A 27680-nucleotide genomic window follows, 5' to 3' on the forward strand; every position below is an offset into this window, starting at 1 on the left:
AGATACATTTACAAATAAAGAAATATCCATGCTAATACGATAAGATAACATAACCTAAATTCATTTATATATTTAGTGCCATTATCAATCAAACTACTAAAAAATTGGTTTATAAGACTAGGAAGAAAAAGTCATTTATCAGAATAGTCAAGAGAAAGGGAAACAATAGAAAAAATGGTTTTAAAAAGGGGTTAGTAAGATCAGATCTCACACTACACAACAAAACAATAATCACTCATAAAGAACAAGGGACCCTGAGTCAGAAGGCCTGCATTGCTGCAGTGTTTCACGTGCTGGTTTTGGCCTCAGACATACACTATATATCCTCAACAAGTCGTTGGTGAACCTCAGTTTCCTCATCTCTAGAATGGAACAAATAATACCACCTAGACAGGCAAAGGTGAGTTTGTGGATGGATGGCCAGCCTAGAAATCAAGAAGCCCTGGGGGATGCAAATCCTGTAATCCAGGGCAAGTCAGTAGTCCTTCCAGTGCTCAAGAAGCTCTCTGAGGCTATTGATTTCCAGAGCATTTGAATTAGCAGCTTCCTAATCAGGAATTCCCTCTCTTAGTGAAACCACCTCAAATAACAAAGCCAACTTCCTGGGGACACTGCAATAATCAAATGAGACAGTATGCATTTACTTTAAGCATTTACATAAACATCAACTATCATTATTATCCTAACTCTGCCCCTTACTACTTGTATATGGACTTGGACAAGTAACTTCTTTCTATGATTTTAGTTTTGTTAGCTAGGAAAGAGAGAATTGAATGAAATGACCTTTAATTTCTCTTTCAGCTCTAAATTTTATGAATCTACTGATTTACTTACTATGCACCGGAACAGTAAAAAACTTAAATGACAGATTTTCAAACTAAAGGTCTCTAAATATACAACTTCATCTACTTTTGAGACCTGTTTTTAAAAGTATCTGTTTTACTCCACATGTACCTGCTTGGCTTGCTGCCTTAGATCATCTCCAACTGCCTCCAAATCAATCATCTTCCATTCTGCTGCAATGCTCTTGAAAACATCAGCTCCACTATTTAATACCTCAGTGAGACGACGATCCCGGGATAAATGAGCCAAAATCCTCAATTCTAGTTGAGAATAATCAGCAGCCAAGATCATTCCTCCTAGAACCAATAAGTGTCCATTACAAAGCTGGGACAAAAGAAGCTAAAATCTATATAGTTTAACTGAATAGGGTGAGTATCATTATGTAAAATATCAAAAGTCGGAACTTTAGAACAAGAATGTATCTAAGACATTATGTCATCTAACACATTTAAACCTGCTCCTTCTTTTGTCAATGTACCTTAATTCAGTTGTATGACAAAATTTCTCCTCTCCAGGAAATAGAAAAAAATAACATTAAGTTTCATCATAGGAATAACATTAAACAAGAAAGTTGAGTAGTATCGAGAATATTAGACAAAATATCTATGGTGAGACCTCAAGCAGATCATGAAAAAGCAGTTAGTCCTGCAATGTATTTTATTTCCTTGATCACTAAGTAACTGGGGAAAGGGCTTAATTTTTTTAAGGACAAATAAGCAATGAAAGGCCTTTTAATCCTTCTAATCAGAGAGCACAACTAGGAGTCCTAAAGAGAACTAAATTGGTAAAGAAAAATTCTGCACAGAAAAGTTTCTTTAATTTCTTTTCTATTGTGGGTGGTGTTCCTTTAGGCTTTTATCATTTTACTTTAAAAGTTTAGAGTTGTTTTAATAAAGAATCTAGAATCTCAAGTGACACTCTAGAATATTTGAGATCCTAAATAGGAGCCATTATTAAGATAAACATGTTATCACCTCAATTATTAAATATTGTACTAGAAACATTAGCTGTAGCAATAAGAGAAGAAAAAGAAATTAAAGGAATTAGAACAGGCAATGAGAAAACAAAACCATTATTCTTTGAAAATGATGTGATGTTATATTTTAAAAGCCCAGAGAATTAACAAAAAAATTACTTGAAATTGTTAATAATTTTAGCAAAGTTGCAAGATACAAAATAAACCCATGTTTAAAAAAAATCATCAGCATTTCTTATATGTTACAAAGTCCAGCTATAAGAGATAGAAAGAGAAATTCCATTTAAAATAACTATTGACAATATAAAATACTTGGGGGTCTACCTGCCAAGGAAAACTGAGGAATTATATGGACACAATCATAAAATACTTTTCACACAAAATTGGATTGAAACAACTGGAAAAATATTAATTGCTCATGGATAAGCCAAACCAATATAATAAAAATGACAATTCTACCTAGAGTAATTTATTCAGTGTCATAGCAAATAAACTTATCAAAAAAATAGTTTTTAGAGTTAGGAAAAAATAGCAAAAAAAAAAAAATCATCTGGAATAACAAAAGCTCAAGAACATTAAGAGAATCAATGAAAAGAAAATAAGAAAGGTTAGTCTAGCTATTCCAGATCTCAAACTGTATTATAAAGTAATAATTATCAAAACAGTCTGGTACTGGTTACGAAACAGTGGTGAATCAGTGGAATAGATTAAGTACAAATAATATTATCGTAAATGGCCATAAGAATTTAGTATATGTCAAACTCAAAGATCCAAGCTTTTGGAACAAAAACTCATTATTCGACAAAAACAGCTGGGAAGTCTAGAAAACATTATAGTCCAATGCCTCACAGCTTTTTATCAAGATAAGGTCAAAACAGGTACCTGATTTACTCATAAGGAGTGATACAATAAGCAAATTAAGAAAGCATGGAATAACTTATCAGATTTATGATACGGGAAGAATTTAGGACCAAAGAAGATACAGAGAGCCTTACAAAATATAAAACAGATAATTTCATTATATAAAATTTAAAAGTTTTTGCACAGAAAACAACCCAGGTACCATCTCATACCTTTCAGATTGCTTAAGTGAAAGGAAAAGATAATGATGAATGTTGGAGGGAATGTGGGAAAACTGGGACAGTGATACATTGTTGGTGGAGTTGTGAACAGATCCAAACATTCTGGAGAGGAATCTGGAATTATGCGCAAAGGGTTCCAAAGTGTGCATATCCTTTGATCCAACAGTGTTATTATTGGGCTTATATCCCAAAGAGATCCTAAAGGAGGGAAAGAGACCCACATGTGCAAAAATGTTTGTGGCAGCCCTGTTTGTAGTGTCAAGAAACTAGAAACTGAATGGAGGCCCATCAGTTGGAGAATGGCTGAATAAGTTATAATATATGAATGTTATGGAATATTATTGCTCTGTAAGAAATGGCCAGCAGGATGATTTCAGAGAGACCTGAAGAGATTTAGATGAACTGATGCTGAGTGAAATGAGCAGAACCAAGAGATCATTATATACTTCAACAACAATACTATATGAGGATCAATTCTGATGGATATGGTTCTTTTTAACAATGAGATGATTCAAAGCAATTACAATAGACCTGTGATGAAGAGAGCCATGTGCATCCAGAAAGAAAAGGACAGTGGGGACTAAATGTGGATCACAGCATAATATTTTCACCTTTTTTATTGTTTGCTTGCTAATTTTTTTCTTTCTCATTTTTTTTCCTCTTTGATCTGCTTTTTCTTATGCAGTATGACAAATATGGAAACATGTTAGAAGAATTGTACATGTTTAATCTATATCAGATTGCTTGATGTCTTGGGGATGGAGATGAGAGAGAAACATTTGGAAAGGTTTTGCAAAGGTAAATGTTGAGAACTATATTTGTATGTTGTAATGGGCTGAGGCTTGAGTTGATGCACTGAGGTCCCAAGCACATGAGGCTAAATAGTAATTGGATCATACTCTATTAATCTATAAGCTTGGAGAAAGAATGGCCCCCGCCCACTCTTTGTGCAAGTCCTGATGTGTTGTATAGGAAATGACGATTTTGGTGGGTGGAGGCAGGGGAGTGGAAAAGGAAGGGGAAGGAGAGACTTTTGGCATTGCCATTGCGATGGTTTGCTCAGCTCAGATCTCTGTTAGCTGGCTTCCTGTCGCAACTGCCCATATTGCTATCGCAATCTTTCTTGCTTATATTTGCTATCGCAATCCTTATTCATCTCTTCACTTCAATAAATATTGAAGATTTTCCCCTTAAACTGAATTCCTGACTCCAGCTGATTTTAAATACGCGGTCCTTACAGTATGTATTTGGAAAAATAAAATACTATTAATAAAAACAAAGGGGAAAAAAGTTTTTGCCCAAACAAAACCAATGCAATCAAAATTATAAGGAAAGCAGAAAATTGGAGGGAAATTTTTTGAGCAACTATTTCTGATAAAGATTCTTTTCTCAAACACATAGAAAACCTAGTCAAATTTATAAAAATATGTCATTCCCCAACTGATTAATGGTCAAAAGAAATGAAAAAGCAGTTTTCAAAGAAATAAAAGTTATTTGTAGCCATACAAAAAATGCTCAAAATCACTTATGATCAGAAAAGTACAAATTAAAACAATTCTAAGGGACTACATCACACCCAGCAGAGTGGCTAATATGATCAAAAAAAGAAAATCCTGGATATTGTAGAGGATGTTGGAAAAACTGAGACAAAGAAGAAAAGGACATTTTGTACAAAAATATTTCTAACAACTCTTTTTGTGGTAGCTAGAAAGTAGAAATCAAAAGAATACCAATCAATTAGGAAATGTCTAAACAAGTTATGGTATGTAATTGTGGTGGAATATTTATTTGCTATAAGAAATGACAAGCAGGATAACTTTAGAAAAACTTGGCAAATCTTATATGTATAGTAAAGTGAACAGAACCAGGAAAATGTTATACACAGTAACACTGTTCGATATTGTTCTTCATTAAACTGTTTAATATTTCAGTGAAGATCTGCAAATGACTTAGCTATTTTCAGCAATACAATGATGCAAAACAATTCCAAAGAACTCATGATGAAGCCTTTTCTGCAACTATTGGAATAACCCTGTGATTTTTATTTTGATTTGATTATTCTCATCTTCATAGTAAATGTGAGATAGTTATAATCTCCTTGTTAATATTTTATTTTAAATTTTTGCATTGATTAGGAAAATTGGTTTATAGCTTTCTTTTTGTGTGTTTCTTCTTTGAACCTGTTCAGATAAAAGTAAAATTCAAGTGTTGCTGCCTCTTCCTCTTCCCCTGACAGCGTATAGACTCTTCCTTTCATGCCTTATTTATATGAGATAATTCCCTTCCTCCTTTCCAGTGCATTCTTCTTCCCGCCCTTCTGTGTTTCTTATGGAATTATCTCAGTGTAACATAACAAAACTCATGCCTCTAATATACATTCTCTTTAAGAGTTGTAAGGATGATAAAGATCTAAAGGGTTTTATAAGCATCTTCTTCCAAATCTGAATTTAAATCTTTAAAAAATAGAGTTGGTGAAATGGAAAAAAAAAATCCACTGAACAAAATAACTCCTTTAAAAATACAATTGGACAAAAGGAGGTAAAAAGGCTTCCTGAAGAAAATAATTCATTAAAAATTAGAATTGGGCAAATGGAAGTGAATGATTCAATGAGTTATCAAGAATCAGTCAAATAAAATAAAAAACAATGAAAAGATAGAAGAAAATGTAAAATATCTAATTGGAAAAACAACTCACCTGGAAAATAGATCCAGGAGATAATCTAAGAATTACTGGAATATCTAAAAGTCATGATCAAAAAAAAAAAAAAAGCTTGGACAACATCTCTCAAGATATCATCAAGGAAATCTGCCTTGATAGCCTAGAATTAGAGGGTAAAATAGTCACTGAAAGAGTCCATGGATTCTCTTCTGAAAGAGACCCTGTAATGTTCTCTTCTCTAAAATATAATCATTCTCTCTGGGAGCAGGTTTCTTGGGGAGCTTCTGGAGGCAGTCTTAGTTTCAGTTCAGTGTAATCACAAGTGCAGCCAGGAGTTAAAGTCTAAATCCTTTAACCTTCTGGATCTTGGTTTCAGTGTTCTCCACAGAACAGCCTGCCACCACTACTCTATCTCCTTTTGTTCTGCCCAACTGAATCCTGGTTTCTCAATCTCCCCTTGCTCCCAGTGGGCTTGTCCTTTTCTATGCTCTTTTAGAGGTGTGAACTCAAAGGTTGACTCCTCCTCCGAGAGTGGGATTGTGGGCTTCTGACTTGTGAATCCTCTCCACTCCTGTCTTGACTTGTTAATCTTGTAGAACTCCAATGAGTATTAAATACATTAGTGAGCTAGAAAACTGTTAAGACCCCAAAATAAAAACTCCAAGGAATATTGTAGCTAAATTCCAGAACTATCAGATCAAGGAAATGTGATAGTTGAACTCTATAAGAGTCAACTAAAAATCTAAAAGAAACAAATTAACAACTTCAGCATAGTTGCTAGATATAAAATAAACTCACACAAATCTTCGGTATTTCTCTACTACCAACAAAATCCAACAGGAAGAAATAAAAAGAGAAATTTCATTTAAAATAACTGTAGAAAGTATGAAATAGTTGAGCGTCTACCTGTCAAGATACACATAGGAATTATGTTGTAATGATTACAAAACACTCTTTATACAAATAAAAAGAGTTCTAAATAATTGGAGAAAAGTTTATTGTTCATAGGTAGTCCAAAACAATATAATAAAAATGGCAATCCTATGCATTGTTGGTGGAGTTGCTTTCCATTCTGGAGAGCAATCTGGAATTATGCCCAAAAAGTTATCAAATTGTGCGTACTCTTTGATCCAGCAGTGTTTCTATTGGGCTTATATCCCAAAGAGATACTAAAGAAGGGAAAGGGACCTGTATGTGCCAAAATGTTTGTAGCAGCCCTGTTTGTAGTGGCTAGAAGCTGGAAAATGAAAGGATGTCCATCAATTGGAGAATGGCTGGGTAAATTGTGGTATATGAATGTTATGGAATATTATTGTTCTGTAAGGAATGACCAGCAGGATGAATACAGAGAGTCTTGGAGAGACTTACATGAACTGATGCTAAGTGAAATGAGCAGAACCAGGAGATCATTATACACTTCGACAACGATATTGTATGAGGATGTATTCTGATGGAAGTGGATTTCTTTGACAATGAGACCTAACTGAACTTCAATTGATAAATGATGGACAGAAGCAGCTACACCCAAAGAAAGAACCCTGGGAAACGAATGCGAACTATCTGCATTTTTTTTTCCCAAGTTATTTTTACCTTTTGAATCCAATTCTCCCTGTGCAACAAGAGAACTGTTCAGTTCTGCAAACATATATTGTATCTAGGATATACTGCAACATATCTAACATATATAGGACTGCTTGCCATCTAGGGGAGGGGGTGGAGGGAGGGAGGGGAAAAATCGGAACAGAAACGAGTGCAAGGGATAATGTTGTAAAAAAAATTACCCTGGCATGGATTCTGTCAATATAAAGTTATTATAAAATAAAATAAATATTTTTTTTAAATGACCATCCTAACTAAATTAATTAATTTATTCAGTGTCATACCTAAAGAATTATCACTTTAGAGCTAGAAAAAAAATAACAAAATTCATGTTGAGGAAGGAGAGATAAAAAATATCAAGGAAACCAATTTTGAACTAGTTTGATTAGAAGCAAAGTATGTTAAGAGAAATAACATGAAATCAATCTGAAAAGACAGGCTGAAGACAGAGTAAGGAAGACTTTAAATACCAAAAAAAGGAATTTATATATTTTAGAATAGTCAACAGGGAGCCAGCCACTGGAGAACAAGGAAATGATAAGGTCTATGCTTTAGGAATAAATTTGGAACCTGTATGGAGTACGGATTACAGAGTAAAGATACTAATTAGGAGTCTATTTCAAAAGTCCAAATAAGAGGTAGTGAGAACCTGTACTTGTTTAGTATGCTCAATGAATGGAGAAAAATAGATGGTCTAAGATGGTGTTGGAGTAGTAACAATAACAGTAGAAGAGGATACCAAAGTTCTAAACCTACCTGACTAAGAAGCTCTTAGTACTGGAAAAAGACAGAACTCTTGAGAAGGAAAGGATTGAGAGAAGGCTCCTGAACATGGGAAGTACAAGTACGAAGAGTATAGCATCAGTAGAGGATGGAGCAGAATCCTTACTCTGGGAATTAAGAGTAGTACATGTTGAGGGGATTAGAGTATTGAAGTAGCTAACTTATTTCTTAGTTTGGAAGGGAAAACAAAGTGAAAATTAGGAGAGTAAGGAGATAGGGAGGCAGAGGCAAGCAAATCTTTTTCAGTCTCAAGGAGCTTCTGTGTCTTAATGAAAACCCATTTCAGATTAATATATATATATACACATACACATATATAAAATATATGTATGCATATGTGTGTGTGTGTGTGTGTGTACACAGAAACAGAGAGATCTCTCCTTTCTATGTGTGTTTGTGTGTGTGTGTGTGTGTAATCCTAGTCTAATAATGAATGAGCTTAGGAAATACCAACAAACTTACCAGGGAAAGGAACAAAGGCATGTCTCATACTAACAGAAAATGGCTTCCCATTGTCTTTGACTCTTTCTGCCATCAATGTCTGGTACCGAGAATTTATATTATAAGTGCTTTTACTTTTTCTGTGGAAAGAAAAACATCACGTGTATCACACTCAAAAATATATCATATTTTTTAGAATATATCATGGATTTATTTTTTAGTCAAGCCAGATTCTTAAATGGGAAACTAAAAAGATGTTTTGTTTAATTTTCCTAAAGGGTTTACTTCAAGAATAATTTGGAATGAAATTCAGATAGCTTACAAAATTAATATTATTAACATTACTTTTCTAATCTAATAGTCTCAATTTATAAAAATCTATAAATAGCATTAATAGCATGTGATTCTGCCACTATATTCAATGACTGCAAACATACAAATGTTAACACAAATCATTTTAAGAAGAGGGAGAAATTAAAATGGTGGAAAATGATATAATGAAAAGTTAACCCCAACGGAAATATCTAAATGTTTAATAAAAAATCATTATTTATTCTAAAGAGACACCACATCATTGCTGTATTAATCCATGAATTGTCTGACCTGAGAAACATTAATACTAGTTCCACCATAGCGGCCCAACCTCATTCAGTCCCTCACACTATCTTTACACTGTCAGTGTATCTGCCTACAAACATTCCGAGCAGTGAGTAAGCTTTAACACTTGCCTTAAAAAAGACTCTAAAGGAAACCAAGACATCATTTAACTGTCTCAATTCATTGCTTGGTATGAGATCTTTAAACAGGAAAGTAAGAGTTTCATTACATACAGACAGTTGGAAAAGAGGGCCTTGACCTCGTTTCTATACTGTCCACTAAAACAAAGGTAGTGGAGTCGCTGTGTGACATGGCTGCTACCTGAAAGGCAAACTTCTGCCTTGTGCTTGAGAAGGTGGGCTCTCTCCAACTGGCGCTGGTATCTCAATCTCAAAATCCCTTGGCACATTTTGGATGTTTGGCTCTGTGAAAGTTATTCGACCTAAAATTAAACAAGAATGACAGGTGTTAAAACTAGAAAAAGATGATCAGTTATTGAATGGGTAAAGTATATTCAAAAATTTAAAAATCTTTTAAAACACAGAAGGATTTAAAATACATAGTAACAGCAATATTTTAAGGATGATCAACTATGAAAGACTTAACTACTCTAATCAAGACAATGATCCAAAATTGTCCCAAAGGACCAATGATGAAAAATGCTATCTACTTCCAAAAGAAAAGTGATAAAATTCTGAATGTGGATTGAAGCATATTTTTTATTTTTTTTATTGAAGCTTTTTATTTTCAAAACACATGCATGGATAATTTTTCAACACTGATCCTTGCAAAATTTTGTGTTCCAATTTCTCCCACCTTCCCCTACCTTCTACCCTAGATGGCAAGTAATCCAATATATGTTAAACATGATAAAAACATATGTTAAATTCAATATACACATATATATTTATACAATTATCATGCTACACAAGAAAAATAAGATCAAAAAGAAAAAAATAAGAAATAAAAAATGTAAGCAAACAACAACAAGAGTGAAAATGCTATTTTGTGAACCATATTCAATTTCTACAATCCTCTCTCTGGGGGTAGATGGCTCTCTTCATCACAAGATCATTGGAACTGGTCTAAATCATCTCATTGCTGAAGAGAGACATCCATCAGAATTGATCATCATATAGTCTTGTTGTTATCTTGTATAATTATCTCCTTAGCTCATGTAAGTCTCTCCAAAATCATCCTGATGGTCATTTCTTATAGAACAATAATATTCCATAACATTCATATACCATAATTTATTCAACTATTCTCCAACTGATGGGCATTCACTCAGATGGGCAGCCACTCAGTTTCTAGTTTCTTGCCACTACTAAAAGGGCTGCCCCAAACATTTTTGCACATGTGGGTCCTTTTCCCTTTTTTATGATTTCTTTGGGATATAAGCCCAGTAGAGACATTGCTGGATCAAAGGGTATGCAAATTTTGATAGACCTTTGAGTATAGTTCCAATTTGTGAAACATACTTTTAAACTTTATTTTTCTTGGGATTTTTGTATATTTTCTTTTGCAACATGACTGATATAGAAATATGTTTTATATGACTTCACACATATTATTGATATATTAATGCTTGCCTTTTCAATGGATGGGAAAGGGCACAAGGAAGGAAGAAAATTTGGAACTCAAAATTTTTTAATGTTTTTAAAAATTTACATGTAATTAGGAAAATATTTGGTGAAATAATTTTTTTAAAAAAGGAATTAATTCCAAAGGTAAATATGACATTACCTGTAGCACTATGAGTCTGTGATACAGGATAGATTCTTTCCATTCCAAGGACAGAATTCATACATTTTTCCCTTTGCAGTGGAAAGACAACTTTGGTAATAGCATTGGTGATTCTTCTCCACTCTAGAATCAATCCTGGTAATGGATGTAAGGTCTTCAGTTTCTTTAAAACATCCTGCCAAAGGAATAAAAGGAAAATATATTTAAATTATATTTATATAATTTTTTATATAGGCATTGAGTATTTGATAGTTTAATTTAATTAATTAATTAAAATAATTATTTTCTTTAGAATAGAAATAATATTATTTCAGTAACAGTTTGTAATATTTGAATATTAAAGATAAAGATAAACATGCAAACTATATTATGTTTAATGCTACCATGAACCAGTATCAAAGCCAAAGTCAAATAAGCATTTATAAAGTACCTGCTATGTATCAGATACTATGCTAATAACTCAGGATACAAAGAAAGGTAAAAACAATCACTACCTTCAAGGATCTGAAATCTAATGGAAGATTCAAGAGGCAAATAACTCTGCACAAATGAGATATATAAGCTAAAAGTTCAAAATAATCTTGAAGGATAGGCAATCGCATTAAAAGGAATAAAGACAGGGTTCAAGCAGAAAATAGAATTATAATTGAGACTTGAAGGAAGACATAAAGAAATGAATGGAGAGCTTCCCCGGGGTGGGTGAGTGTGTGTGTGTGTGTGTGTGTGTGTGTGTGTGTGTGAGAGAGAGAGAGAGAGAGAGAGAGAGAGAGTTGAATTGAAGATAAACTGGAGCATGAACACCAGTCAAAAAAGATTATTACAATAGTCCAGTTGTGAGGAAATAAGGGTCTGCACCATAGTGATAAGAAAAAAGGGGGCATATATAAGATATGTGAGGAAAGTAGAATCAATAAGACTTAACAATATTGGATGTGGAGAGTGAGAAGTTGAAGATGACAACCAGATTGTAATCCTGGGTTACTGAGAAAATTGTGGTATCTTCAAAAGTAATAAGAAAGTAAAGAAAAGGAAGTGATTTGGAAGGAGAAAGAAAATTAGCTTAATGGCTTAAGCTGAAATGATAGCCGGGAAGGTGTAATTAAATTCAATATGTTCAAAAGTAAACTTTCTTGTTTTTTCCTTTTGAACATGTTGTATTTAAGATTTCTAGGAGGCATCCAGTGTTAGATGGTAATACATAGTTGGAGATGTAAAACTGGAAATCAGGAGAGAATTTAGGATTGAAAAATATATCTGGGTATAATCAGGATAGAGATGATAATTGAATATATGGGGGCTAAGAAGATCCTGAAGTGAAATAATATACAATGAAAAAAGGGTTCAGGACAAACCCTTGAAGAAACTTGTGAAGTATACAAAAATCTAGCAAAGCAGACAGATAAAGGGTGGTCAGAAAAAAAGAAGCAGAACCAAGATACAGTTGTGTTTTCAAAGAAAACTCCATATTATGGAAAATATGTCAGAACAGCAAAAAGGTCAACAAGGGTGAGCAATGAAAAAAGGTTATTAGATTTGCTAATTGAAAGATCATTGATAACCTGTGAATAGAAGAGTTTCAGTTCAATGATAAGTCCAGTAACAATAATACAAAGAGTTAAGAAGAGAATTAACTATAAAACTGGAAAGATATTTAGTAAAACAAATATTTGGACCAAGGGCTCTTAACTTTTTTTTTTTGGATTCATTAATTTCTTTGGCAATCTAGTGAAAGCTATGGAAAATTCTTCAGAATAATATTTTTAGATGAGTAAAATAAATTGCCTAGGAAAAAATGCAAAAGAAATTAATCATACTGAAATATAGTTAGCAAAATAAGAAACAACTTCACATATCTCAGATTAAGAACCCCTAATTTGTACACCTTTAATTTTATAGCTATAAAGCTTTTTTAGAATTTATTTTTATAATGATAGTTTTTATTTTTCAAAATACATGCAAAGATAGTCTTTAACACTCAACAAAACTTTGTGTTCCAAATTTTTCTCCCTCCCTCCCTTCACCTACCCCCTCCTCTAGACAGAAAATAGGTTAAACATATGCAATTCTTTTAAACATATTTCCACATTATCATGCTGCACAAGAAAAATCAGATCAAAAGGAGGAAAAATGAGGAAAAAAAGCAAGCAAACAACAACAAAAGGTGAAAATACTATGCTGTGCTCTATATTCTGTCCCTACAATCCTTCTTCTGGATGCAGATGGCTCTCTCCATCACAAATCTAATGGAATTAGCCTGAATTACCTCATTGTTTAAAAAAAACAAAAAAGCCAAATCCATCACATTTGATAATTGTATAGTCTTGCTGTTGCTGTGTACAATGATCCCTAGTTCTTCTCATTTCACTTAACATCAGTTCATGTAAGTCTCTCCAGGCCTCTCTTAAATCTTTCTGCTGATTGTTTCTTATAGAAAAATAATATTCCTAATATTCATATACCATAACTAATTTAGCCATTCTTCAACTAATGGGCATCTATTCAGTTTCCAGTTTCTTGCCACTACAAAAAGGGCTGCCACAAACATTTTTGAACATGTCAGTCCTTTTCCCTTTTTTTAATAATCTCTTTGTGATGAAAGCCCAGTAGAAACACTGATAGGTAAAAGGGTATGCTTCAGTTTTGTAGCTCTTTGGGCATAATTCAAAATTTTATAGGTCCCTACCTCCATAAACTTGCATCTCTCGCTCTGGTAATACAAATCAAATCAACACTATCATTTTTTCTAGAAAAAATATGACAACTGACTGCTCTCTGACATTACTTACTATTTCTCATGGCTCCCAAACTAAATTTCCCTTCCCTGGCCCACCCCCTTATATGTGTTGTCATTTTTGCATTTGCATACTCAGTAACTAGTAGAATGTCTAGTACACAAATAGACTTTTAAATATTTTTTCATCCATTCATTCATTCATTCAAGCAATGATGGCCACCACTAGTTTTATGGGATGCTTAAGTAACCAGTATTTCTATTTGTATCTAAATGAAGACAAAAGTAAGAACTAGGAACTATTAACTCTGGACCTTAATTCTGAATACCAAAATTATTTGGACAAATAGTTATGAAAAATGTGAATTCTAACTGCTCCAAAATTTCCTGAAAGTATTACCTTACTAGTACTGAATTGCTTGCCTAACTTGGTACTACGTCCATTTGTAATCATTCTTCTGGTAGAACCCAAAGTTTTCTTGTTTCCTTGAACTCCATTTGGTGGTAACTTCAATTCCAGAAATAAAACCTGGAAAAAATGGCATTTTTTTAGGTAAAATATCTTATCACAGAAAAATGAAAATAAACCATCATAGGGTAAATAGTTGAATTGCACTAAAGATGACCTAAAATTAAGATGTCACAAAATACTTTAAAAAGCTGATTAAGGAAATAGTTCTATTGAGAAACTTGGCTCCAGGTATTATTATGTATTCTTTATAAATAAATAAATTTAATAAAGGATGGTCATTATCAGAACTATACATGGGAGGCTACCATTGCACATATTTTAGCTGCTTTGTTTGAATGAAATTTCAAAAACAACAGTGCTATTAAATTCAAGAACATTAATTATTCAACAGCTTTAAATAGGTACTATAACTTCTTTTAAGCACCAATGTGTCTCAGTTTTCAAAAAGGTAATGACATACATTATATTGTTTATCAACCATCTGAAAAATAAGGCGTTATGACTCTTCAATCAAATCTAATAAATAGCTGGAAAATTATAACAGTGTACCTACTTAACCATGCAAGTAGAGAGGGAGAGACAGAGAGAGAGAGCGGTATAGAGAGAGAGGGAAGTGAGGGTAGGAGCAATGTAAAAATTAACAATTTCAAAATTAGGACAGAACCAAGATGGCAGAGTGAAAGATCTGCCAAACCTTCCCTAAAATATCTCTTATAAAATGACAACAGAAAACAACAAACAGAATTCTGAGCAAGAAAGCCAAGGAAAAGTGACAATGAGTCTTTTTTTTTTTTTTCTGAAAACGATAGGTTAGGAAAACTGAAAGAGAACTCTATAGACACTGGGGGACGGCCAGGTAGAAATCAGCCCTGACTGTGAGCTATGGAATTTCAGTAGTGTCTGGGGATGAACATGTCTCTGGATAAGAAGCAATACAGACTCTTCAGGAAAGACAATGTAAAAAAAGAGAGAATAGGATGGAGGGAAATGTACATTAGCAATCCTAACTTTGAATATGAATGGGATAAACTCACTCATAAGACAGACGAAGATAAGAGGGTGGTTTGGAAACCAAAATCCAATACCTTATTTACAAGAAACCCTAGAAACAAAGTACCTATGGAGTTAAAATAAGGGGCAGAATCTCAGTTGATCTTTTTGAACTTTTGCAATGTATCAATCAGTCGTGCTGATTTCTTTTTCTTTTAAAAAAAATGCTACTTGTTATATGGAATAGCTCTCTGGAGGGTAAGGGGATGTATAGTTGGAATAGCTAAGATAATGTAAGAATTAGAACATATCAATAATGTTATTAACCATTTAATGATATTAAAATAGCATTATATATTGATATAATAACAATAATGTTAACAACTATTTAAAAATAAACAAAATCATAAAAAATACCACTATAAAAAGTTACAGATTGTACTTGTTTACCGATCCAGTGCCCATTGTACAAACCTCAGCAATATCATCTGGGGAAGTAAAGGAGAAGCTATGGCCTACTAGTTCATAAGCCTGAGCCTCAATTGCACTTAGTTTGGTTTGCATGACATGTTTCTGACTCTCGCACTCTACTGTACTAAAACCTATTCCATTTAGTTCCAGTAAGGCCAAACAATACTGGGAGGGCATTTCCACTTTACAGAAAACATCTGGAAGAAAAAAAGAAAAACAAACAAAAGTCATTAACATCTTGTCAGTTATGAATGATTCAACCAACTGCATTACCAGAATACATTTATTACACATCTCTAGTCAAGCTTCTTAGATGCCCTTAGTAAATTATGCTGTTCTTTAGGATATACAGTTTCCTGAGTATAACTACAAATAAATCCACCCAAGAAAAAAGAAATGGATAGAAAATCTCTCGGCCCCTAGTCAGTATCATCTTCTCCGGACAGAGTAGAAGTGTTATGATAATTTGATATAAAATAAGAACTACAAATGTAAAGAAACCATATTTCTCTGAAGAAGATAAGACATCCTCGTCAAATTACCATAAATTGGTAATAATATTTATTTCAAAGTACCCACTTTGTGCACTTGATTATTATTCAACAATGTTCAGAATGGAGAAAATAACTAATGGTACTCAGTATTTGACTTTAACCAATCTGTTCCCCTCCAATTAAATAGCATACACAGTAAGGTTTTTGTTCAGACTGGAATTAAGCTTTATAGCAATCCCAGGCAAAATCAAGCCTTTTGCTTGAAGAAAGTTAGTTTTAATTGGAAAAGTGCATAATGAAAATTCATTTAACTCTTTTCTACAACTTGCTTCTCAGATTGATCATTGTGGCAACTTAGCTTCCTAAAGTCTGATGTCACAGACGTTGGTTCAGTTCCTAAAAGTTACTCTGAAACTCTCTGAAACCAAACTAGGCATTAGAATAAAATAACAAATGGTCATGTGACAATGGTTCTCATAATATAATAATAATAATATAATACTCATAATCAACATTTATATGGCACATGTACCAGGTATTACGCTAAGTGCTTTACAATCATTATCTCATTTGACCTTCACAACAACCCTAGAAGGTTGTTATTATCCCAATATAGTAATTATAGTAATAATTTAAGATATAGTCTAACATTTAAGAGCAAGTCTGGCCTCTGTTAGCAGTGATTATCAAGGCACATATATTTAGATACAGAGTGTCGTATGCAAACAAACATTCTTTCATAGTCGCATTCTTTAAAAAAATATAAATATATGTGTATATGTATGTGTGTGTGTGTGTGTGTGTGTATACACATACACACACACACCTACATAAAGTTGTGCATTTTGTATAATTCCATTTATAGAAAATGTATATCCCGTACAAATACATATTTTGAGGCAGTACGGCACAGTAAAAAGGATACTGACCATACCACCACCCTGGACAAACAATTTCATCTCTCAGTTTTTTCAACTTTAAAATAAGAAGTCATACTAAATGTCCTCTGAGGTCCCTGAACCTCCCATCCCAGGGCCTCCTCTACTGCGCCATGTTTATCTCATGTTACTGAACATTAGAGCTTCGTTTGCTGAGACACTTACCTTGTAGCTTTTCTTTATCTAAAATAAGAAGTCAGACTAAATGTCCTCTGAGGTCCCTGAACCTCCCATCCCAGGGCCTCCTCTACTGCGCCATGTTTATCTCATGTTACTGAACATTAGAGCTTCATTTGCTGAGACACTTACCTTGTAGCTTTTCTTTATCTAACAGCAAATTGAGTTGAGTCATAGAGTTGAAGATGAGAATAGATTCTATGGCTGCTTTGTATCGCCCAGAGTGGTCACCACTGGTATTCAGTCCCAGGTTTTGAATCCCTTGGCCTGTTTCTATTCCTTCCAATAGCGGTAACTCATGAGAAAGAAAGCGTGTAACTATATTGTGAAGTGTTGGTTCTTTAGAGTCAGGATCTAGTAGCCAGCAGGCCACCTGAAAAATGAAAAGTATCCAATTATTTTACTAATTCCAAAATAATTTAGAAACATTAATGTAGACTTTCAAATTTGTAAATAGGACCAAAAACGAACAACTTCTTCTTGACCTCCCTTATTCCCTCTTGCAAATCAAAAAGCAGAATACAAAATGAGAAACTAAATGAATTTCTAGTGCCAATAAAATCAGGACCAGCTCAAGAGTGATCATCAAGACATTTGTTTCAGCAATGCATTGCTTTTTGCTGCTAATAACAATAATAATAGAGGATGTTTACACAATCCCTTAAGACTGCTGTGTGTATATGTGTCCATGTATAAATGTATAATTATCTACACACACATATGTATGTATAGATATGTATATACAGATATACATAAACACATATATTCATATTTTTGTATGTGTGTGTGTATATATATAGTATATATGTGAATATATATGAAAATAAAAATCTGGCTTTGAGTAAATTTTGAAAAATACTCCCCTAAATTACAGTCACTAAGCAGTCCCTAAAAAAATTACCAATTGCTAATTGGGCATCCTTAGGCATTGCAAATTCAATATACTAAAACAAATTCATTATCTTCCTTGTTAAACTATACCTCCGCTAAGTTTTCCTATTTCTGTTAATCCTTCTAATCTCCCAGGTTTAAAACCTGAAAGTCTTCCTTGCCTCTTCCTTCTCCTATTTATACTCATTCTTAGAGCTCTAAAAATCTTTATTTAGTCTTGAATGTCTCATCTCTATCTCAAAAGTATTTCAAATAAGCATATAAACCAGCTAAAGATACAGATACAGATAGATACATACATACATAGGTGTGTATATATGTGTAGCTACATAGATATAGATATATGAGCAAAAACCAATATAAATCTGATAATGAAACAAGGTTCACAAATCTAATTAATGGCAAGATCTGCAAGTCAGAGAGACACAAACTCACCTCCTTTATCTCAAATATTAACTGAAACTAAAAGATACAAAGTCCATAAATCCATCTTCTCTAAAAGTCCAATAATAGCCGAATTTATGAAACAGAATGGTGTGAATATATTTTTAGTCTTTTGTAGCCCTTTCAAGAATCAAAGTGCCAGTGGTCGTGAATCGCTGCTACTGATCATTCATATACAAAGCCTTCAGATTTTTTCCTTGGGGTGTGCCAGTCAACTATGTCTCATCCATGGTGGCTATTTTTTACTTTCTATGGAAACGAGGAGACCTGCGAGCTGCTAGCTCTATCTAGCAGGGGAGTATTACAGATTCTGAGGCAAAAAGTCTAGGTCCTATTTATGACTGAAAACCACCTCAACTGTGTCAGTCAAGGTATGTATAAACATTTATTATGTGGCAGGCACCATGAGCATGAGCTGAGTACAAAGACAAAAGGGAAACAAGTCCCTCCTCCCAAGTAGCTCATGTTCTAAAAGAGGAGACAACCTATACCTACGTAGGTACATACAAACTCACACAAGGTATCCTTGGAGGGAAAGGCACCAGCAGCTAGCAGGACCAGAACGAAATTATCTTCCTGTTTTACATGCACTTTATTGAAAGCAGTGCTATAGTTCAAACATTTAAAAGCAAAAGTACTATACTCAAATAAATCTACAATTCATTCAGTTTGACTGTGGCTCTTTCTTCTAACAATGCATTTCACAACCTATCCCTGACTGCCCAGCTCCCAGGACTCATCTCCACCCTTCTATCACTTCACCAGAGAGGGGCTGCCCAATGTGCTACAGGGTCTTTATCACAAGGAGTCCCAAGTAGAGCACAGGGAAGCCCACTAATTGTATCTAAGGTCTTGCCAAACAATTATGGAAACTTAGGAAAAGTACTACAGAAATCTAAACTGATCATTATAGTATTAATGTAAAGCTTATAAAACCAATATTCCCACTATGGAATTCTTATTCCAATTGTATCATGATAAAGTGGGGAAAAAACATAGCTTATTTAAAATAAAGTCTCCTGACAAAGCCATTTGCTTAACATGTTAAGAATAATCAGAAACTTTTATAGGAGTCAAAATAACTACTTGGCTGCAGGTGTTAATAATATTATCAAACCTTTGGTCAATTCTCTCATAAAACTGATTGTATCTTTCAATCTAATGTAGCATCCCCCTGATATTCTTTAGTCAAAGGGATACTAAGCCAGAAATTTTACTACTGCTAAGGTTTTATTATCAATGTATTTATTTGCAATACATTGCAAAATTCAAAAAAGACCAACTTATACAAACTACTATAATCATAACATCAAAAAATTTAAAATAATATGTCTAACAATTAGAGGATAAAAATAACAAACACAAAGCATAAATGGTATATAAAGATTTATACAAAACAATGCAAAGTGATGCTAGCAGAACAAAAATCGAATAAACACTAATTGCAATTAAATAGAAATAGAGAAGGAAGGCAGGCAATAAAACCATAATAAGGAAAATTTCAGACATAGCTTGAAAGGAACACCACAAAAATTTGTTTAATTCATCAATTTCTACCATAAGTGCTAAAAGTTTTATGTAAGAGTTTACTATTATTCTGTATATTTGATATTTTTTGTTGATAGCTCTGAAAATTGAAATAAATTTTTTAAACCCTGTGTGGGTTTTTGGTTCCAAATAAAAAGCTACAGTAATGTCATATTAGTTTTCAGGTTGTCCCAAATGTCCTAGTTCGATTTTAAATTCATAACAGGTTGAGCTAATAAAGCTTAAAACTGCACTAAGACTTTTGGGGCACACTAGGCAATCCAATGAATGAATGATTTGTTCAAGATAAATAACTAAAAGCTTATACCCTTAAATAACAACAACAAAAAAAAAAAACTAACTATGATTCTTTCATTGTAAGTCTTTCTAAAATTTATCACATACCTTTTTAATGTTTTGGAATCCCTTACAAATAGATATCTGTCTTTTTTTTTAAAGAATATTTTGCTTTCACATTAACAACCTCAGATTAACATAAAAATTTACTATGCCTATGTTATACTTTATTTATATACATATATATGTATATATGTGTGTGTGTATGTATATAATTCTCTTACTTTTAGGCTGTCAGCCATCATTTCTTGATGCTATCAGTGTACAAGAATTAATAGTCCCTTTTTTCTTCTTAATTTAATAAGAATTGGAAATAAAATAGCCATGTTTGTTAGAAAAATAAATTCCACAAGGGAACACAGGATTTGAATGAGAGTCCCTAAGGATAAGAAAATTCATATTCACTGATGCTTCAATTGTTACTGATTACTTCCATGTTTTGGGCTATTCAGAATGATGACTAGAGAAGTATTATAATAAATTATTTAAATTACATTATAAAATTAAATTTAAAAACTCCAATCATTATCAATTTTCTAAGTAAAGAAAAATAAATCAAGAAAAACTTAAAACCTTTGGATCTTCAAAACTTCCTGCTAGGGAAATACCACAAGAGAGAAGAAGCATCTTATAGGTCTGGATGAAGTTGTAGATGATAACTGAACGTTCTTCCACAAAAATCTGTTGCAAAGAAGCCTGAAGTTGCCACAGTCTTTCATTCACAGTAAGATTTGGATCCAAAGAAGGTGGTGCTAAACTGGCACTGATTTCTAAAGAGGTTTTAAAGGGAAAAATATATGCCATTAATTCAAGCAATCTAATTCAGCAAACATTTTTTAAACACATTATGCATGTATAAAAAGCTTCTATTTCAATTAGTTTGAAGGATGAGGTGGGAAGAAATCACTTTAAATTAAGATTCTCATGAAATAGCTAAAATTCAGATGCTAAACTCAGAAGGCAGTCTTGGGCTCCATCATCCTAGAAAAAAAAAGGTTCAACTGTTTAATTCAAGAAAACATTTCTTAAGCACCTACAGTTCTAGAAATAAAAAGGCAAAAAACAGAACAACTCCCTCCCTCTAGAAATTCAAATTCAAATGAGGAAATGCAACTTGTACACAAATAAACTACAAAACCAAATATTGCAGGAGTGCTTTTTCTTTATGCATCTGTATTTATGTCTTTGTTCTTTCTTTTTTTAATTTAAAAATTAAAAATATCAATTATTTCTCACTACCTTTATGCTGCCATTGAACTCTTAGACCAAACAGTTAAACAAAATTTACTGGCAAAGTAACCACATGTGATGGTATGTGCAAAAGATACAACTACAGAATTCCAAATATCTCTAGTGATGAAAGGGAAGTATCCTGTCTTAAATACATGCAAACACATATAATGACTGTCCACTAAAGTATTTTGTTATTCTCATCACAAATATAACCTAGGTAAGTGTCACATAATCCAACTAAAACTAACATAAATATACTGAGAGTCCCCAAACTACACAATCCTCAGTGATGCTAATGGTGCAAATTTACCAGAATGGTTTTCTTCTTGTTTCAGTGACACATAGTAGGCATCCCTTTCACCCCAGCAGACAGCCAATCCAACCAGCAAGATGTCTTCATGGCCTTTAACAGGAAACCCATCATCTGTAACTGGGATTAGTTCAGGTGATATTACTAAATGAAAATAAAATGAAGTAAAATTATAAAAGTCATCTATAAAATCAGTCTGTTACTAAAAATGTGACAAAAACTTATATACTTGATATGTCAAAACATTTTACAGACTTTTTTCTTTTAAAAAGTCAGAACTCTAGTTCGTTTTAGCTGATTTATGCAGTATTTCTATAGATAAGATTATGTGAAACATTTGACATTAAACAAAATCTAAAGTAGATTTTACTGTAAGCACATCTGGAATGAGGAATTGTACAAGATAATTGTTGACTATGAAAGCTCTACTAGCAATTGGCATTATTCAGTTCAAAAGCAAATAATTAAAGATCACTGCTACACCATACAAATTCTCCCAAAAAGTCAATAATTCTTAAAAGTATCAAATATACATTCAGAGAAAATAAATATGCCTCAATTATCTATGTGGAGAATGAACTAAATTGATGTATTTTCATTAGAAGACATCTCCAAATTTTTAATACAAATCAACAATAAAATGGAATTTGGTATACAAAATCTGAATTACAGAAAATACATTGATTTTGCAAAATAATACACATGATTATATTCACCAAAACAAATACAAGTCTAGCTATATGCAGGAGCATATACTAAGAAAGCACATATATATATATACAGAAATACATATAAATTTTTTTATATATATATATATACAGAAATACATATAAATTTTTTTTAATCTTGAGACCCTGGCAGCCCTGATTACCCAGTTCTATTAGGTATCCTTAATTTTAAAAAGATTGGAGATTTTTATCAGTGTATTAAGTCCATCGATACAGATAGCAACCAATCTTTACCAAAGGCTTCTTCCATTTTATTGTCTTTCATTTTTATGGCACAGTCATTTCATATTATCTCCCCCCCTATAATCTCTCTTGTAAAAAAGAAAAATATAGAAAAATAAATTGTTGTAGTAATTGCTACTATATTTTATTCAATGTACCAATGCTTTAGTACAGTGCCTGGCACATGGTAGGTGCTTAATAAACGTTTATTGACTAACTAAAGTTAACTCTTTTTTTTTAAGTCAAGTCAATAAGAATTTATGAAGCATCTGTATGTGCAAGTACCATGCTAAGCACTGAGGATACAAAGAAAGTTAAAAACTGTCCCTCTTCTAAAGAAGCTCTCATTCCATTGAGGAAGACAATAGGCAAATACGTATTAGCAAGATACGTTTTACAGGACAAATTGGAGATAATCTTGTTAGCATAAGGGGGATCAGGAGAGATCTTTTGTAGAAGGTAGTCTTTTAAATGACAGTTAAAAGAAGCCACAGAAGCCAGTAGTAAAAACAGGGAATGATGGCTGGGGACATTCGGAGTTGAGCTAGAGGAGTCAGATCCATTCCATCTTCCACCTTTGTGCTGGCTGGAGGCTGAAGAAAGCAGATGCAGAAGTAAGCGACAATCTGCAAGAGCTCTTGGAAGCAAGCAGAGAAATAGGCCTCTAAAGCTAAGTGGGCCCAAGGAAAGAAATAAGAAATAAATGTTTGAACTTTTATCAGCTGGCTGTATTTGGAGTGATTATTACTTTTAACTACAACTAAGGCTGCCTTCAGAAAACCTCCCCAAGAAATCTGTACCCAGAGAGAACCATTATTATTTTAAAGAACAAAAACACCACAAGCAAACAACAAAAAAGAGTGAAAATGCTATGTTGTGATCCATACTCGGTTCCTACAGTCCCCTTTCTGGATGTCTCCAGCCAGCACCACGGTGAAAGTTGGAATGAATCTGTCTTGCCTCCAAGAGAGGGTTTCTGGGCTTCTTCCCAGAGTGCTGCTCTCCGACCCCTGGCAATGTTCTGAAGGAACTCACTTGAAGTTCTAAGAACTTCTTTATATATGATCTCCCAAAGGCTGACTCCTCCTTCTGGAGGCACACCTAAGGGAGGTGTGAATTCACAAAGTTACAAAGTTAACTTTGTGAATCTCCCATACTTGTGAACTCCAGTGAGTACTTAAATACTTCTTGATTATATGAGCTCTCTAAAGGTGTGAATACAAGCATTGTATCAATTCCACTGAGTTAATACTAGGATTCTAACATCTCCCTTGAGTTATCATCTTGTTTCAAGTTGAGTTAACACTAGGATTCCAACAAGGAACCACTTTAGTTAACTGACTATGAGGGGGAAAGGGATGGTTAGACCTGCCTTGAGGAAGATCACTTTGATAGCTGGCTGGAGAAGGGGGAAGGGAGGGAATAAGCATTAATTAAGGGCCTACTATGTGCCAGGTTTGTGATTTTTGAAACATGATCTCATTTGACAGAGACCAGTTGAAAGGAGAGAAGAAAAAAAAGCATATTTCATCATCTGTTCTCTAAAATCTTTCACCGCATTAATGAGTTGGGCAGCCCTTTATTGTCATTTTTTACTGTAATCATTCTATTTATTGTTCCATAGTAATACTTCCTTCCAATGCCAGTTCATACAAGTCCTTGCAAGTTCTCATACTTATAATTTTTTATTATACAAAAATATTCCACTCATACATTGCAATGTGTTTAGTCATTCTTCAGTGGGCACTTGGTTTGTTTGTAGCTTTTTGCTACTACAAAAATTTGCTATTATTAATATTTACTATACAAGAAACTTTTATTTTGGTCTTTGAGATCTTTGAGATATATTTCTAGTACTGAGATTGATGGCTAAAATATGAACAATTTTTTCTCACAGTGTTTTATTCTCACAGGATTCCAAGGTGTTTCTGAAAATCCTTAGAAAATTCTACTACTAGTGAATTAGTAGATAAATCTTCCCAAAGCCCCTTCAGTACTAGATTTTTTTTTCTTTTGTCACCTCTGTCAACATGTCAGATGCAAAACAAAGACTCAGAGTCATTTTGATACGTGTTTCTTTTCATTTTAGTGATTTTAAATATTTTTGCATTTAATGCTGGGAATGTTCCTTTGAAAACTTTGTTCCAATCTTTTGGCCACTTAGTTGTTAGGGCATTGCTTCTTTTTTATACAATTTCTGATTCTAGCTACATGTGCACCATACTTTTATCTGAAATATTTGATAGAAAGGTATTTCCCCATTTGACAATTTCTCTTCTTATTCCAGTTGCATTGATTTTGTTCGTGCAAGTCTTAAAATTGTATGCTGTTTTGTCTGTTCTATTTTTGTAATGAAGCCTCCCCCTAAATATAGCTATAAAAGGTACATCTCTCCATTCTTAAATTTTTTGTCTGTATAACCTTTTATATTTCAAGCTACATATCCATTCTGTATGTATTGTGATATTAGTATGACCTTATTTTCTGCCAAACTACTTTTTCAATTTCCCAGTTCTTTCCCAAGTAACTTATGTTCACTAATTGAACACTAAGCAGTTGTTTCATTTACTTTTGGTCTAGCCTATTTAAATTATACGTCCAGAGTGGGTCTTTATAGGGTAACAATTAAATATTTTGTTCATTTTATACTGATGTTGAATAGAATCCTACTTTCTTTGGGTTCCTATTAGTTTTTATTAGTATTTTATAAATACCTTGATGATTTTTTTGTACTTAACCTTGCTACTTTGTCAAAAAGAAGACCAAAATGTTATCACAAAAGGTCCATAAATCCAAAAAAAATTTTTTTTAATTTCTCTAGACTATATGGCAGAGTAGAAAGAGCACTATTGTAGAGAAAGAACTTCAGTTTTAAAATCTAGCTTTGTTGCTTACTATTTGACTGAATGAAAGTCACTTATGTTCAAGTACACTGACCTCAAAAAAAGAATTGGGCCAAAATATTTCTGAGAACCTTATGTTATCTCTATGACATATAAGACTATGATGCTTTGACACTTAACACAGTGCTTGGAACACTGACTTGTGAGATGGGGAACCAGGTAAAGAATAAGATAGGATAGGATAAAGAGATATTAATCTTGACTGCCTTCGAGGTAATGATAGTGAGAAATAAAATAGGAAAAATTAGCTACAATTGTCCCCTAAAAAAGTTACTTAGGAAGTAAATCAGGAACAATTCCATCATGCAAAATAAAAGAGACCCAAAGTAACCAGGGTCTCTGAAATATGCAACTTGGCCTATACAGCAGTGCAAACACAACAAGCATTTTAGGCTCACAGAGCTAAAGTTGGAAGATACTTCAGAAGGCATCTGGTATAACTCACTCACTGCATAAATGAGGGAAATAAGACCAAAGGGCATTAAGTGACTTGCCTACTGTCCTTCAGATGTTAAATGACAGATGGGATCTGAATCCCAAGACTTGAATCTCTAAGGCTCTTTGCTCTGTAAAGATACACGGCAGAAAGTACAATGTCTGATGCACGGGAGAGTGCACAGACACAGGGAAGGTTAGTTTATGAAGACAGCCGGCAGATAGTCAGCCAAGCAGCCTGCCTTCACTACACACTGGGCAGTCTCTAAAGGGTGAGCTGATATTTCTCTGTTCCAAATTTCCATAAACCAATGAGCATTATGGTCCCATAATGACCCCATATACATCCAGACTGGCAACAAAAAGAACAAATACCTTGATGAAGTGGAAGTCACCAACTGTAAGTCTTATCACGAGATGGATGATAATGATAATAAAAATCTACAACAGCAACAACTGGCATAAAATCCCTACCCTGTGCCCGACACTGGGCCCTCACAACAACCCAGGAAGGGAGATGCTATTATTATCCTCATTTTTTAGTGAGGAAATGGAGACAAAGAAAAAGTAAATGGCTTATCCAAGGTCACACACATGGGTACCATTTTAGAAGTCACATTTTCTTGACTATCAATCCAGTGTCACCAGTGGCTTTTGGGGCCCACCAGGATTCCCCATAAGCATTCCCCTGTGTCCTAAAGGCTTCAGGGCCTTATTAGGCGCCTTCCTGCCAAATCCAGACCTCTGCGCACTAAATCCAGGGGTTTCCTGGGCCTTGATAGTCACCCTACTACTGCCCTCTTAGAACTCCTGGGACTTTCCTTCCAGTGGACAGTGAAACTCTTTATATATGTTACCTCCCCCAGTTAGTGTGAATTCTTAAGAGCAGGGATTGACTGGCTTTTTTTTTTTTATCTGTGATTCCCAGGGCTTAGCATAGCATATGGACATAGCAAAAACTCCATTAATGCTTTTCACTCACTTACTTGTAAATTGTAAAGCAAAAGGGAAAAATATATAGATTTAAGAGAAGGAAAAAGGAATACAAAGTAAGAGCTAATACTAATTCCAAACAGAAAGAAATGTTAAGAAAAAACTCTTGGGGCCAAAGTCCGATGGAGGCACTGAGTGGTAAAGTGAAAACCTTGGAATCAGCAGAGACCTGTGCTATCTGTGACATTCCTTAGTTGGGGTATAATTGATAAGATCCTCAGTTTCCTCAGCTTTAAAAATGAATACCAATGTTGTTTGTTCTTTTTCTAATGGCAAATTCAGCAAAATTTAAATATGATTTAAATTTCCCAATCTGAGCTTCAAAATCTTTCTTTCTTATAATTATTTAAAGCTATAACTCTAATTAAACATACAAATAATAAATGTGATTATTAGGCGTGTTCTTGCCATTTCTATTAACCTCTTTCTGGATCAAAATAAAGAATAACTTGTGTACATTTTCAACCATATTATGCCAGATATATCATCTATTAATGTATAATGCCCAATCAAAACAATTTTATGCCAGTTTTTTAAAAACAATTTATATTCAGAATACGAATAGTTAATGTAGTAGAAAAAGAATAGCTATAAATTACTAATAAAGTAGTGCTAACATCATCTAAATAAGCCCATAA

The 27680-nt window shown here is 33.5% G+C and overlaps 1 protein-coding gene across 1 annotated transcript in view; it reads right to left on the reverse strand.

Annotated features, from left to right (window-relative positions):
* The window catches only part of POLQ (DNA polymerase theta), a 100808-nt gene that overhangs the window by 14677 nt on the left and 58451 nt on the right, over nucleotides 1-27680 (reverse strand). Inside the window, exons 17-25 of the mRNA XM_051985367.1 lie at nucleotides 21762-21905; nucleotides 20792-20988; nucleotides 17132-17372; nucleotides 15394-15587; nucleotides 13858-13986; nucleotides 10727-10901; nucleotides 9302-9422; nucleotides 8405-8523; nucleotides 955-1139 (exon numbers count right to left, since the gene is read on the reverse strand). Coding sequence (XP_051841327.1) covers nucleotides 955-1139; nucleotides 8405-8523; nucleotides 9302-9422; nucleotides 10727-10901; nucleotides 13858-13986; nucleotides 15394-15587; nucleotides 17132-17372; nucleotides 20792-20988; nucleotides 21762-21905 — 1505 coding nt within the window. The remainder of the gene's footprint in view (nucleotides 1-954; nucleotides 1140-8404; nucleotides 8524-9301; nucleotides 9423-10726; nucleotides 10902-13857; nucleotides 13987-15393; nucleotides 15588-17131; nucleotides 17373-20791; nucleotides 20989-21761; nucleotides 21906-27680) is intronic.

Source organism: Antechinus flavipes, chromosome 3 (assembly GCF_016432865.1).
Source record: "Antechinus flavipes isolate AdamAnt ecotype Samford, QLD, Australia chromosome 3, AdamAnt_v2, whole genome shotgun sequence".
NCBI classification, from domain to species: domain Eukaryota; kingdom Metazoa; phylum Chordata; class Mammalia; order Dasyuromorphia; family Dasyuridae; genus Antechinus; species Antechinus flavipes.